Source organism: Seriola dumerili, unplaced genomic scaffold (assembly GCF_002260705.1).
Source record: "Seriola dumerili isolate Sdu_G_001 unplaced genomic scaffold, Sdu_1.0 BDQW01000036.1, whole genome shotgun sequence".
NCBI lineage: Eukaryota > Metazoa > Chordata > Actinopteri > Carangiformes > Carangidae > Seriola > Seriola dumerili.
In genome coordinates, this window is record NW_019174291.1 from 5,644,862 (window position 1) to 5,660,080 (window position 15,219).

Genomic DNA, 15,219 nt, shown 5'->3' on the forward strand with positions numbered 1-15,219 from the left:
TTGGTTTCGAAATCCATGGTTTACAGTTCTTTTCAATTGCTAACGAGCATTGGTCAATACTGAAACTACTTTTTCAAAACTCTTCACACAGTCTGCATTACAAACATGCATCTCAGCTAAACAGTTCATCTCACCTCCAAAACTCTTTCTCACCAACAAAACACATCATACATGTCTCAAAATAAGCTCATTCATCCACAACACTGGCAACAAGTCTCACTCAGGAAGCAAACACTGTCAATCTTTGCACACTGAACTACAAAATACTAACAACAGAGAGCATTACATAAAAGACATTTTATCTTTAAAGTTTGAAAGATTTTTTTTCACATAAATCAGTGTTTTATTATAGAATTAGATCTTTGCACTTTATTGAGTGTACTCAATTATTGTATATTGTATATTGTAACAAGAATGAATCATCAATGCAGTAATTTGCTTCAATTACATTTATTTTTTCTATATCTTTGCATAGTGATTTACAGTACTTCATGTATAACATATTCACTCCCTCTCTTCTGCATTTGGCCACGTTTTCATCAACATCACATTTCGTCTTGTCATCACATTTCGTCTTGTCTTCTCTGGCAGTGCACTTTGGGAAGAATCTTTTAGAATGTCTGATCTAACCCTGGCAGGCTTCAGGAGAAATATCTCCACACTCTGCATTCATGACATCCAGCAAGGACAGCTGGTCATGTGGAGAGTGGTCATAAACCTTCCACCTCCATGCGAAGAAAAACTCTTCTATGGGGTTCAGGAAGGGCAATTATGAAGGCAAGAAAAGGACAGACATCCCGGGATGTGCAGCAAACCAGTCAGTGACCGCAGCAGAGTGGTGGAACACCACATTATCCCACACAACAACCGATGTTGTGTTTCTTGCCCTTTGACCTCTTTCGCCCACTGGCACAAGTTGATTACAGAGGTCAATCGAGAAAGAAATGAGCCTCTCTGTATTGTAGGGACCAATGAGAGGTTTGTACAAAAGCAAACCATGATTGGAGAGGGCTGCACACATTGTAATGTTTGCTCCTCTGTGGCCTGGGACATCCACAATTGCCCGCTGCCCAATGAAGTTTCATCCTCTGCGGTGTGTTTTTGCCAGGTTGAATCCGGCTTCATCCACAAAGATGAATATATGTGGAGTTGGTCTGGCCTCCATTTCCATTACCATCTAAAATAAAGTAAATCCACAGTTTTAGTACAGCACATTATGCATAGATATGCATATATTCTGTTTGGTTATTGAACAGACATCTTACCTGGACTTAATGACAATGGAGTTCTTTCACACGTTCTCCATTTCTTTCAAATGGTACTGTGTACAACTGCTTCATCCTTATTTTATGTTTTTCAAGGACTCTGGCAATTGTTGTGCTGACCGTGTTCACATTGGCAAAAATAACATTGTCTGCCAGCACTCTGTCCCGAATTTCTCTCAGTTTTATGGCATTGTTTGCAATACCTATATCAATGAGAGCAGTTTACTGGGGATCTGAAAAAAATCGGCCTCTCCCTCCTGTAGGAGGCAACCTTTGAATCCTACATACAGTAATATAAAACACAAAACAATCAATATATTTAAAAAATTTAAAAAATAGTGTACTCTACTGTAAAATGTAGTTCAATACTTGAGAGATGCATGTCTCACCTGTTGTTTTGCCGGAAGATTCTTAATATTGATGCAACTGTTGAACGCCGCAAGTTTGGCTGCACCCTTAAACTGGTCAATAATTGTGTAAACATGGCTGCACAGAGCTCCAGGCGTGGAATGGTGTGGGCAGGATGGGGTGCTAATTTCGATTTCCCCATGACAAATCCAATGTGATACTGTCCCTCAGTATCAACAGTCCTCAGTTAAGCCACAGCTCCTATAGCTACTGTGGAGGCATCTGAAAAGATGCACATTTCTTTTTTCTGCATTGAAGACAGCAATACTGGACTGTAGCACCTCTGTACCTGCTCTCTGAGCTTACATTTTTCAGTGGATGGGGCTTTTTATGTATTGGACACTGACGATCTGGCTTCTCCAATTTCTTCGGCACAGGACTAGTTTGGATGCTTGATGGCTCTGCCGGGATGTCTGTTTTATGTACTGTCACAGAGACTTTTACGACTAGACTGAAAAGGCTTTTCTGTCCTGGAAGAGACATGACTGCTGGGGGTGGATATAGTGAAACTTGGATTCTTTTTTATCCTTGGCTGTTTTTGAACAAACTTGGAGAAGACAGAGAAGGGAGGAAAAGCCACTCTTTGATCCTGTATGTACTAGCTTCCAATGGCTGACCATTTTTCTTGGAGGTTAAAAGGAAGTTTTTCCACTATTTGTTTAACTCCATGAGCTGTATCCAAATACACAAGCCCTGGTAAAGCACCATCCTGCTTAGCACCCTCCAGTTCCAGGAGAATGTCACTTAGTTCTCTCAGCTTGACATTATCTTTATTGGTCAGCCTCAGAAACTCTTCAATCTTTTTTAGCAGTGCATCTTTGACGACCTCAGGTGTCCCATAACATTCTTCGAGACGTTGCCAAACCATGTTGATACCTGCTGCGGGATTGAGGGTGTGCACTGCACAAATTCTCTTTGCCTGTTCTGACGACTCGGATCCAAACCACTTTGTCAACAGATCCAGTTCTTCCCTGGCTGAGAGATTCAAGTCCTTGTTCAAACCTAGAAAAGAGGCTTTCCATGACCAATAATTTTCAGGTTTGTCATCAAATTGTAGAAGACCAGCACTCACCATTTCTTTGCAGATGAGATATCTTGCAAAGTCTTGTGCACCTTTAGGCTCAGGGAAGTAGTCTTTTTCAGGATTTGCTGTATGCTTTGCACGGTTATGAGTGTAAGTATTGCTTGGACACATATTTATTGTTAGCTCTTTTATGTCTTTGTAGACTGGCAATGTGTTGCATTGATAAGTGGTTGGTTTAGCATCTTGTATTTCCACTTTATTTATTCTTCTCTCACCTTGCTCTACTGCAATGTGTTAAGACATGTCTGGGAAAAGCAGAAACTCAGACTGTTGATGAATGTACTCACTAGTGTATTGGACTGTACTGAAAGGCTTGTCTTCAACGTGGGGCTTCCGACTGAACTCCCTGCTTTTGATTCCAGCTTCCTCAGAGGCTATGGCTTCGGCTTCGGCTTCGGCTTCGGCTGCAGCAGCAGCAGCAGCAGCAGCAGCAGCTCTTTGGCACTGAAAAAGATGGAGGCTAGCATCATAGTCAGCCTTTTACTTTAGCATGCCTGCTTCTATGTCTGCTATCTGCTTCATCATGTCAGCTTCTTTTTCAGCGTAGGCTAGTTGAGCTTGAGCAGCTTTTGCCTTAGCATACGCCTTTGTGGCTGAAGAGGCTTTTAATTATGATAGCTGAGAGGGTCTGGTGGATGCTCTAGGGGTGACTGTGACTTAGCATCAAATGCTCGAGGAAGCTCCCGCCTCTTATTGCTTGATTTACAACCTCTGCTTGTTGTTCTCCAATAGCTTCATTTTGCTGCATTGTGGTGTCTTCTTTAAGATAATTTTTTCCTGAGTGTAGACTCATGTTCGCTGAATAATGCCTTCTAATGCTCGAGCCCGCCGTGCAATCGTCTTTTTACTGTACTGCCCTTGCACCGCGTAATCTTGTGCGAAGCTAGACAGCTAGTGAACATTTAAAAGATCCTCCAATAAACACACAAGGCTTACTCTTCTTGTACTTTACTGAAGTGGTCTTTTGTTGTTGTTGTCATTGCTATTGTTGTTGTAAAAAGATGAATAGTCTCCAAGGCAGAAGCGTGTCAGAAAAACATTTTCACCATGAATTCAATGCTGTATTTCTTGGCTGTCTGCGTTCAACTTAAAACATTAAACTAGCACGGAGAACGGAAGAAAAGCACAGATAGGCTAGCAGAGTACTGAGCGGTAAGAGCACTCACTCCGCCGCTACTTCCAAAGATCAACAAGAGCACAGACGCTCACTCTGATACTGTTTCCAGAACCTATAGTTTTAATCACTTTTTTAACTATGTTTTTTAACTTATTTATTCACTAACTTATTTAACTTATTAAATTAACTTTAAAGTAAGCACAGTGGTCACTGAATGCATCTTGCAGTTTGCTCCATATAGACTCTGTTTTGCTGACTGTGTGAAGAGTTTTGACAATGTGACTACAGTTTTGACCAATGCTTGTTAGCAATTGAAAAAAACTGTAGCGTGTTTTTGGTACAGTGAAAAAATGACATGAAAAACATGACATTTCTTTTAATCTATTGAGAATTTAACTTCTAACCTTAAAGGTGTAATTGTAAATTTGTAAACTTGTAACCCAGTGGCTCACATGGACTCAGGGATGACGTGATTAGATTTCGGTGGCTAAAGGTAAAAGTTCAAGGTCACCGTGACCTCACAAAACACCTGTTAGCTATAACTCACTAATTCATACTACTATATTCACTAATTATGACACAATTTAACTCAAATGTCTATAGGGATAAAATAAAGTGATAGCGTTTCATATTCAAAAGGTCAAAGGTCAACTTCACTGTGACATCACAATGTTCTGTAAAAACACCTCTGGCCATTATTCACTGCTGTAACTCAGGAAGGAGAGACTGACCATGTTTCTTGTAACTTGACAGGTTAGTGGAGGAAACAACCATGAGGTGTAGATTCTAATTCTGAATGAAACTTATGGAGCAATTTCAGGACTTTGGTTACACCAATAATCAAATCTTATGCACTCGTATCTCCTCATTGTGTTCATTCATTTGAAAGTAAGCGAATATTTGGCAGGTTTGTGCAGTCTGGAACATTTACTGAGGGCAGAGATGCATCCCAGTTTTACTTATGGTTAGTCTAAGTGACAGTCCTGTGCACAGCTGTGTGCTCATTCATCCACAAGGGACATCTATATTACAGTCATATATGATCACAAATCTGTGAGTGAGCAAGGTGTTTAGATTTGATTCTTGTAAGTTGTGATCTACTAAGCACTAAACTCACTGTCGTGTTGATGAAACCAGTTTGCAACATGGAGCATTATCCTGCTGGAAGGAGCCATTAGAAGATGGTGAATTGCTGCCATAGGAGTTTATTCACTGCACTGCTGCCATATGATTGGCTCATTGGATAACTGCATGAATAAGCAGGTGTACAGGTGTTGCTAATAAAGTCAAAATCAACTTTATGGATTGATTGTGTTTCACACAGTTCAGTAGGTTCAGATTCTGTCTTTAAATCACAGCAACATGTAGGAGCTTCACTCTGCTGGTTTGGAGTGTGACTCACTCCACTGTAGTTAGAACCATAAATATTCAAAGTCCAGATCCAAGTCCACACAGGTCCAGTAGTGTATGTTAGAGTTGGTAGCAGCCGGTCAGAGGCGGCTGTGGTTCTGCAGACAGAAACACTGAGCTCAGTGTTCATGTGGCTCTGCTGCCAACGGCTGAGCTCTCAGGTCCTCTGTTTCTGCTTTTAGAGCTGATGTAATGCTGATGTCATCTTTGGCCTGTCCTCGTGGTGACTCGTAGATGTGTATATTGTGTGTGTTGCATGTAGTCACGACCTCCCTCTCTCCTTAGATGTGGATGAGTGTCTGAAGCCAGGTGTGTGTTTGGACGGTCACTGTATGAACACTGAAGGCTCCTTCCAGTGCCAGTGTCAAACTGGCTTCACTACCAACCCAGAGAAGACCACCTGCCTCGGTACACACACACACACACACAAAAAACTGTGTCTCACCTCTATCAGCTGTGCGCAGAGATTAAACATTGTCACTCTTAAGGCATAAAAATAATTAAGTACATCATGAGGTACTTGAGTATTCTCATTTTATGCATCCAATTTATATCCAACTTCACTACATTTGAGAGGGAAACAGGTCCTTTTTACTGCACTACATTTATCTGACATATAGTTACTGGTTACTTCCAAACATTTGATCAGCTTACAAGATATCATGTGTCTTATAGGCACATACAGTATATGTAGTCCATTCTTTTTACAGTGTTTACATATTGATCATATCACAGTCTCAGGGTAATAGATTTTCCATACAGCTTACAGTTTGATTGATAGTCACAGTCCAGTTGTCCTTTGTTGTTTGGCTGCAGATGTTCGCATGTGATGACTTTGTTGCTCCAGCCAAGAGTCTTTGTTGTAAGTTTGTATAAGTTTAAGTTCAGACCAGTTTGGAGTGGTTGCAGAAAAACAGCAGAAACAAGTGGAGGGAAATGGGCGAGATCCCTGTAGTGAGAAAAAAAAGACAACCCTCATTTTTATATGTTGCTGTTCATGAAGACGCCGTTTGAAGCACAACACTTATGGTTACAGACCATTAAACAGACAGACAGATGAAATCTCCACTGTTTATCAAACAAAGACATAATCAATGATGTAGTTAATAATGATAAATTAGTAACAGCAGTAACCACAAAGCTGACATTCTTAGTGGGCTGTTTCATAATGGTAAACACTATTGACTAGCATTAGCAACATTAGCACGTAAACAGACATTTATTTCACACTGACTGAGCACGAACTGAGCTGAGCCTTGAGACCAGATGACATCATTAAGTTACAGCATAATGACTGAGGACGACCTACTGCAGATCCAGAGAGTTCTTATTGACTTATTTAACCTTCATCTGACAAACCCTTAAAATAACTGGAGAAGATGTCTGGTTGATCCATATTCCTATGTTGTAAAGGTACCACCTCCAGAATTTAGTCTATCCCGTCTTATTAATTTAAATCTTTCTAACAAAACTGTTTCTAAGACCTGGAGTTGTTAGTTTTAGGTTGAAACCAGTTCAATTTTACCAACTGCAACATTACAGTGAGGCTATGTAGCTCTTGAAAGATTTCACTTACAAATTGAAAGTTTAAGTAATACAAAAGAAATGCACAGACTAGCATGGTAGCTAGTATAAGTACTTTGGTAAATAGGTAAATATTGCTGTGTAACTATCATGAATCTTTCTAAGAGCTTTACAAGGGGAACTGGTAACTTCTTGAAGACATTTGACCTCTCATCAGAGAACTGAAGAAGACTTTCAGATGAGAGGTGAAATGCCTTCAAGAACATCAAGCAAGTCCAGTTGGCTTCATACAACACTTCCAGGCACCATGGTGTAGCACTTGTATCGCTGATACAACCCTATGATGCTACTGGACCAGTTCTAGGCTCTGAAGGAGTGGGGTAATAGCATAAAAATTGGACCGGAGGCCATATACCTTAAATACAAAAGCTGGCACTTTACTGAAGTTCAACACAGAAAGTTAGACAGAAGTAATATGAAAATATAACAGCTGTTCAATAATCCTGCAGGCAAAGTAAAATATAAAATAAAAGGCAAATAGATTCTCTATTTTAAGTTAGACTCTATGTTATTTTAGATTAGACCGGTCTATGAGTAGTTATCTTGGTTTAGGTTAAGGGTTTGTACCTATTTTTGAATTACTTATTTCCTTTGAGTTAACTCTTTTTCCTCCTTTCCCTGGTAAGAAAATAAATTCACAATCTCCAAATCAAAATGAAATGAAACACAATTATACTTTATTCATAAAAACGACAATAATGAACAACAAAGTATAATACATGTAACACTCTAAATCTCAGTTCAAGAGTAAAGGTTCCAACTCAGTTCAGGCAAAAAGGGGAAAAAAGAATGAAAAAGACCAACACTCCTACTGCTCTGGCAGCGAGTTTACCAATAGTTCGACCGTGGCAGTGGATGTCCTCACTGGCGCGATGAAGATAAGTTCTTGTCTATAGAAATGTGGTTCAGGGGCATGGTTCGCCATCTTGTGTCCTGCGTCGTGTGTGTCGTCTCCCTGCACAGCACAGCAAAGAAAGTCCCCAACCAATTTCAATAGGATCAAAAAACCTGACCTGAAGGACAGGCCATGAAAAGAATTAAATTATTTTAATTAATTACACAAATCAAATATGCAAATTTACATCTACCATTTACATCTACTACGCATCCTTGATAAACAGAACACATTAACTGCTAAACAATGTTAATGGCTTCCTCCACACAGCTCGGCATAGGCTCTTTGCTAGCATCCACATGTGCAAACTGTTCAAAACGTAGAAATAAAACATCTCAAAACTCACCAAAAACCGTTGTGGTTAACTCTTGCCTTAGGAGTCTACACTGTCATTACCCTGTGTAGCTCTTGGGAGTTAGATTCTGTCAGTGAGTCTGTAATCACTTCACTCAAACTTTGGAATAGGGACTGAACTATTGTCACTAATGGATTTCCTAGTTCAGGGTAAGTGAATCGTTTAGTGGCTCTTTTGTCTCTGATGGAGCTTCTCAGAGTTTCAGTTTGATCTGTATTATTAGTATCCTCATTCTTTTCCAGGATGGTTTGAGAAGGAGAATGGGCAGTGATAAGTTCCTCTCCAGGTTGGGGTTCAGCTTCCTGTCCAGCAGGTAAGCTGTCCACTTTAGGATTAGGTAAGTTGGTCTCTCCACGTTCAGGTAGGTTTCCTTCTCCAGGATCAGGTAAGTTTTTCTCTCCAGGATCAGGTTAATCCAAATCACTCATCTCTACTTGAGCATCCTCAGGAAAAGCTGTGGCTACATCTGAGGGACTTTGTTCAACAGCAGTCAAGGTTTCAGAGGGATTAGTCCTTTCAGGGACAGTTTCCATCTTTTCAGGGGTGTAACTGAAACCTAGGGTTTCAACTCTCACGGTCCTATGACTGTCATGGTCATATTCCTCAGGGTCGTCTTGGGATTCAGACCCATCCACTTCATCTGAGTTGTTCATCTCTGGGCTCCGTTGGGTTCTTGGCGGTCTAGGCATCTTTGATGTGTCAGTTTCACTTTTGACAGGGGTCACAGGTAGATAACCTTATGGCAACAAGAGGTCACGATGAGGGGTTCTTTGTGGACCTTCTCCAGTCTCAGGTCTCACAACATACACTGGGATGTCTCCACATTGTCTCAAAACAACATATATATCTGACTCCCACCTGTCAGCTAATTTATGTTTACCCCTCAGGCGGACATTCCTAACCAAGACTCTCTCGCCTTCTCTCAAGGTGGACTAAACGATATGTATATCAAATCTCGCTTTATTGCAATCCGCTGTCTTCTTTGCATTTTCTGCAGCCACTCGGAAGCTTGTTTCAAGGTGAGATCTCAGGTTTTGGATGTACTGAGAGTGGGACTCTGGTTGGTGATGGACTGGCTGGCCAAAAGATAGGTCGACTGGCAATCTTGGCTGCCAGCCAAACATTAATTCTTAGTACAGTTATAGGCGTGTACTAATGACTTGACATAGTCACGCCAATGACTCTTCTTCTTACTCTCAAGGGTTCCCAGCATGTTGAGTAGGGTCCTGTTGAAATATTCAACAGGGCTCCCTCTGGGATGGTAGGGGGTGGTTCTTATTTTCTTAGTACCAATGAGTTCACACAGTTCCTTTTATTGTTCTGGACTTAAAGTCTGGACCTTGGTCACTATGGAGCCTCTCAAGGATGCCATAATGAACAAGAAAGTGGTCCTATAAGCATTTAGCTACTGTTTGATCCTTTTGGTTCAGGGTAGGGACTACTACTGCATATTTCATAAAATGGTCTCTAATGACCAGAATGTCTTTGGTGTTGCTTGAGTCTGGTTCCACCGTGAGGAAATCCATACATATAAGCTCAAGGGTTTGTAGCTGTGATGTTAACAAGCGGTGCAGTTTTCTCAAGAAGGGATTTACGACGTGTGCAGCGGTCACAAGTTCTGACTTTCTTTTCCACATCAACTGACATTTTGGGCCAATAGAACCATGTCCTGAGGTCTAGAGTATGCTCTAGGCCCACTTGGCCAATGTCATCATGCAGGCTCTTTAAAACTAAAGGCCTCAACTCCTCTGGTAGTACAAGTTGGTAAGTTGTCTGTGCATTCTCTTGTCACCTCCGGTATAATATGTCATTCAACAGCCGTAACCGGTTCCATTCCCTTAACAATAAGCAGATCTCAGGAAGTTCTTTTCTTAGAGATGGTGGAGGTTTTTCTCCAGACTCCATCTTGTTGTTCACTTCTCTGATGCTGTTATTCGCTCTTTGTTTCTCAATCAACTCAGCAGCTGTAAATTGGGGAATGACGGGTAACCCACTAAGTTGGACTTCGTCTCCAAGGTTAGCCGGTATAGCCTTTGGGTGATGAGCAAGTGACATGAATAAGGTGGTACTAGGCAGTGTCCTTGCAGGGTCATCATCAACAGTGTGGTGGAACAAATGTTTCTCACAAATGGCTCTGACCGTGCTTTCTGTCATTAGATTTGAGTGTTCAGATTCATTAAGTGCTTTTGTGCAAACTGCCTTATGCTCTCCATCTCTTTCTGTGATGTTAAGTCATTTGTCAACCCCTTGTGTGGTCTTCTGGACAATCCATCAGCGTCCTTGTTTTGTTTTCCTGCTCTGTACTGCAGCTGGAAGTCAAATGTTGACAAAACAGCAAGCCATCGGTAGCTTGTGGCATCAAGTCTGGCAGAAGTGAGGATATAGGTTAATGAGTTACTGTCAGTAACAACGAGGAATGGACTCCCGTACAAATAGTCCTGGAACTTCTCTGTTACTGCTCATTTAAGGGTGAGAAACTCCAATTTGTGGGCTGGGTACCTGGCTTAATATTGTGACAACCCACGGCTTGCATAAGCGATGACTCATCTCTGTCCTTGCTGTTCCTGGTATAGGGCAGCACCTAACCCTACAGTACTTGCGTCTGTATGTAGAATATATGGTAGTTTCGGTTCAGTGAACCCAAGGACTGTAGCTGTTGTCATCTTATCAATGATTGTCTCAAATACCACTTGGCATTCCGCCGTCCACCTGTCACCAAAGATGTCTTTAGGATTATGGCACTTCTCTGTGGTCACCTTAGAGCTACTGTGCTTCCACAGTGGCGGATACCCATTGGTGAGTGCATTGAGGGGTTTCACAATCTTTGAATAGTCTTTTATAAATCGGTGGTAATAGCCACAGAACTCTAAGAAGGTTCTTAGCTCCTTCAGATTGGTTAGTTTTGGCCAGGTTTTGAGTGTGGCGATCTTTTCAGGGTCAGTTTGGATGCCTTTCTCGGACGCTATATGGCCTAAATACTTGACCGATGACTGAAAGAATTTGCATTTGTCTGGGGACAATTCCAGTCCATACTCCCGCAGTCTGTTGAGTACAATTAAGCAACCTTTCTTTGTGTTCTTCCAGTGTTGGATAGACTATAAGATCATCCATGAAAACAAGGGCTTGTTTCAGGTTCAGCTCTCCCATGCAACACTCCATAAGCCTCTGGAACGTGCTAGGGGCGTTAGTAATGTCCTGAGGCATCCTGTTAATCTCAAAAAACCCTAGTGGGCAGACAAACCCAGTTTTGTGAAAACCACTTGGACCCATTTAAGGCTGAGAAAGACTCTTCCAAGTTTGGTAAGGCGTATGAGTCCTTTACTGTTTGGAGGTTGAGCTTGAGTCTGACATCGCCATTCTTTTTCCTGAAGACCACGATCGGCGAGGAGAAAGGAAACTCTGACTCGTGGATAATTTCAGCATCAAGGAGTTCCTGGAGATGTTTTCTCACAGCTTCGATATCTTGTGGATGTATAGGCCTTGCCCTGTGCTTGAATGGTGTTTCGTCACTGAGCTTAATGTGGCGTTTGATTTTGTCAGTGCGGCCGAAATCGAGATCATGCTGCACGATTACATCTGGCATGGAGTTCAGCTTTTCAGTTATTTGTTCTTTCCATTCATTGGATATTTGGGAATTCCCAAAGTCAAGGTTAATCTTTGGTTCTTGTTTTTGGTCAGGTTTGGTTGGGGTGTCTGGGTTGCCAGTGGTGATAGGCTGGACACTCTGAATAGCATTAGCTTCAGCTATCACACTTTTTGGAGAGATGGTGATATTATGGTCTGACTCATTCTTAATGATCACTCGTATGCAGCGAGGCAGCTTGGATGGGAGGCTTGTTCACTGCAGTTCACTGATCCTTCCACAACCTTGGTCTGACCAGGGCCAATGGTCTCAGGGTCTTTGCTGGACAACCTCACAACTCCAAGGCTCGAGTCAACTTTTGTCTCTGTCTCATTTCAAGAGTCTTAAGGACCACACTGTACCCATAGGGCAATGACTGAAGGTTCTGGAGCTCAGCATTTGAGTAATGTTCATACAGAATGTCCAAAATGTTGGTGTCTATGAGGGTTGATGACAAGGTTGAGTGCATATCAGGCACAATCAAGGCTAAAGTGGGCACCTCGATATCAAGGCCAGGGGAACTCTTTGGGAATGTGATGGGTACTTGAACATAACCCAAGTAGGGGACATCTTGGCCAGTGGCGGCTTCCACTTCAAGCAAGTTGTCGAGGGATTCAATAGGTAAGTGTAACAGGTTTTGCTCAAAAAACGCGTTTGGGATTGTTGTTACTTGTGATCCTGTGTCTAACAAGCAATTATAATTTTTTCTGCAATGGCTACTTGCGCTGTGGTTTTAGCTCCAATGAGCCCTTTTGGTAAGGTTACTGCTCGTTGTCTTGAGTGTGAGCATGTTAATGAGGCACGCAGTTTCCTTTTAGGACACGTTTTCTCTATCTCAGCCCCCATTTGCCCCTCAATAGTGGCTGATGTTAGTTTAACTGATCAGATGGTGAGGGATTGGTGAGGGTTTTTGGTCTCCTACGCCGACTGTTCCTCCCTTAACAGTTTCTTTTTTGAGGCCACAAGAGAAGGGTTAGGCTCAGCTGCACACTTTTTTCACGGGTTTTATATGCCTGTCTTCATCACATCTGAGGCAGTACCAGGGTCTTGGTTTGTCACTGTGATTATTGTTCGCCTCACGGTTGCTAAGTTGTGGTTTTTGTGGCTTAACACTTAGCTGAGGGCTTGGTTGTGGCGGGTTTGAGAGGGGCTTTCTTTGAATGGGGTTTGTTGTCTTTTTAAAAGTTAAATAATCCAATAATCACACAATGACAACTTTAGTAAAAGTTGTGTTTTCTATAATGTTGATGTTCAACACATTTCTCTTTCAGATGTTGATGAGTGCGTCTCGTCCGGCGGGTCAGTTTGCGGGTCACAGCGTTGTGAGAACACCATTGGTTCATACCGCTGCCTCACTTCCTGTGAGCCAGGCTACCAGGTGACACAGTCCGGCAAGTGTGTAGGTGAGTCTGTCTGCACATCACAAACATCTACATGTTCATACTGAGGCTCTGACTGCAGCCTCTCAGTCTGTGGTGACTGGACAAAAAGTGAAACTGAGGCCAATTTTTTCACTGTGAAACTGAACATTTCCTGCAGATGTTTCACAATAAAAGCCCTCCAGGGAAGTGAAAGGATGGTGAATGAGAAACAGATGGAGGACGAGTTGCACAAACAGCATCAACAACAAACAGACAGAGACAGATCAGATACAAAACACACAGCTTAGATTGAGATCGTTCATCTTGTCCATTTAACAAAAGGCAACTCATCCAAAGCATATACAGTTTTAGATCTTAAATGTGACAGATGTTAGTCGTCTCTAGCTGCTCTGACCCACATGCTGTGGTTGTGTCCTGATCTGCATCATTTCTTCATCACTGAGTGATTCTTACAACACAAGCACTGAACCAGCTCCTTCAGAGAAAACACATTTACACTGCCTGCTTCTCAGCCCGTCATCTTCAAAATTCAAAACCCCCTTCTGATGTGTTGTTGATAGGTTTCATGTTTAATTTAAAACTAGAGAAAACCAAAATTACCATGAGAGGAAACTCTGGTACTTTTATGGACACCTTTTGATATATAGTGTTTCCTATATGTGAAACATTTTGAATATATTCTTGTATCCAGTTGGAGATTCAGAGAGCAGATGTGTTTTGTTTTTCCATTTCCTACATCACTTTCAGTAAAGACAGTCACACACACTTCAGATTGAACCTCTCTCTCCTCTTCCAGATATTAATGAGTGCACCAATAAGACGGTGTGTGGGGACCACGCCTTCTGTCAGAACCTGATAGGAACCTACCTGTGTGTGTGTGACATGGGCTTCACCACCACTGCCGTGTGTGTGTGACATGGGCTTCACCACCACTGCCGATGGAAAAGCCTGCGTGGGTATGTGTTTCTCTTCAGCCTTTTTTCTTTTAGTGTCTAATTTTTACCCACCTGTCCAACATGTTCAGATTTCTGTTACTGGTTTATGGTTGAAGTCATATTTTTAAAGCAGAACAGAGCGTAACACTCTGCTCTGGCTGCCTCAGTTCTGCCTCTGGTGGAGAGGCTCCCCCTTGTGGCTGATCAAAGCTGTTAATAAAGACAGGAGCTCTGTGTCCTCTGTAGGGCTGGGACGATTATCCGACGTAATCGACGTTGTCGATTATAAAAATTATTCGACGTGGAATTTTAGTGTCGACGCGTCGTGTAAAACCACACAGGGTAAATGTTCTTAGAACAAAACCGGAACTTTCTAATGGGACCGTTTATATCCATCGTCTTTGGTTTACCTGGATACAAGCGCATCGCAAGGGCTGGGACAACGCAGTGACGTAATTGAAGTCATTGACTACGTGAATGATTTGCGTCTGTGTAATCTATTTGAACAACATGGCGTCGTCTACCAGCAGTACGACGGAGCGTGTGGAGCAACACGCGGCAAAAAAGGCTCGCACACGGTCCTCCAAAGTTTGGGAATACTTTAATCTTGACACCAACAGTGCGGTAGTCTGCAGACTCTGCAAAGTGCATCTTCATTTGTGTGTGTGGGTGTGTGTGTTGAACGGGGCAAATTGTTATATTAAATGACTAACTGGAAAATAATTGCAATAAAATTACTGTTAGGTTAATAAAAAAAATAATCGTTAGATTAGTCGAATAATCGAAAAAATAATCGCTAGATTAATCGTTTAAAGAATAATCGTTTGGGACAGCCCTAGTCCTCTGATGGTGATGATAGAAGCTGTTAACCATGTTGTTATCATCAGTGTTTCACCATGGTACTGGTATTAAAATCACTAGCAGGCCTCTACTGGTCAGAGCCAGCTGTTCTACAGGTTCTACAGCCTGTTTTTAAAACCTCAAATCACATTCAAATGACAAATGACAGAGCAGTTCAGTCTGATTCTCTCATGTTGTTGCAGAGACGTTCAAATGCACCAACACAACACAACTCTACTCTCTTTTTCTTCTCCAGTACAATTAGTCATTTTTCATTATCTGAGCTTCATTAAACCGCTGAATTTTAAACCATGATCACAAA

General features: G+C 41.8%; 1 protein-coding gene across 1 annotated transcript in view; it reads left to right on the forward strand.

Moving 5' to 3' along the window:
• Positions 1-15,219, forward strand: part of ltbp4 (latent transforming growth factor beta binding protein 4) — a 71,364-nt gene that overhangs the window by 43,995 nt on the left and 12,150 nt on the right. Inside the window, exons 22-25 of the mRNA XM_022738432.1 lie at positions 5,570-5,692; positions 13,012-13,143; positions 13,919-14,004; positions 14,039-14,078. Of these exons, the coding sequence (XP_022594153.1) occupies positions 5,570-5,692; positions 13,012-13,143; positions 13,919-14,004; positions 14,039-14,078 (381 nt within the window). The remainder of the gene's footprint in view (positions 1-5,569; positions 5,693-13,011; positions 13,144-13,918; positions 14,005-14,038; positions 14,079-15,219) is intronic.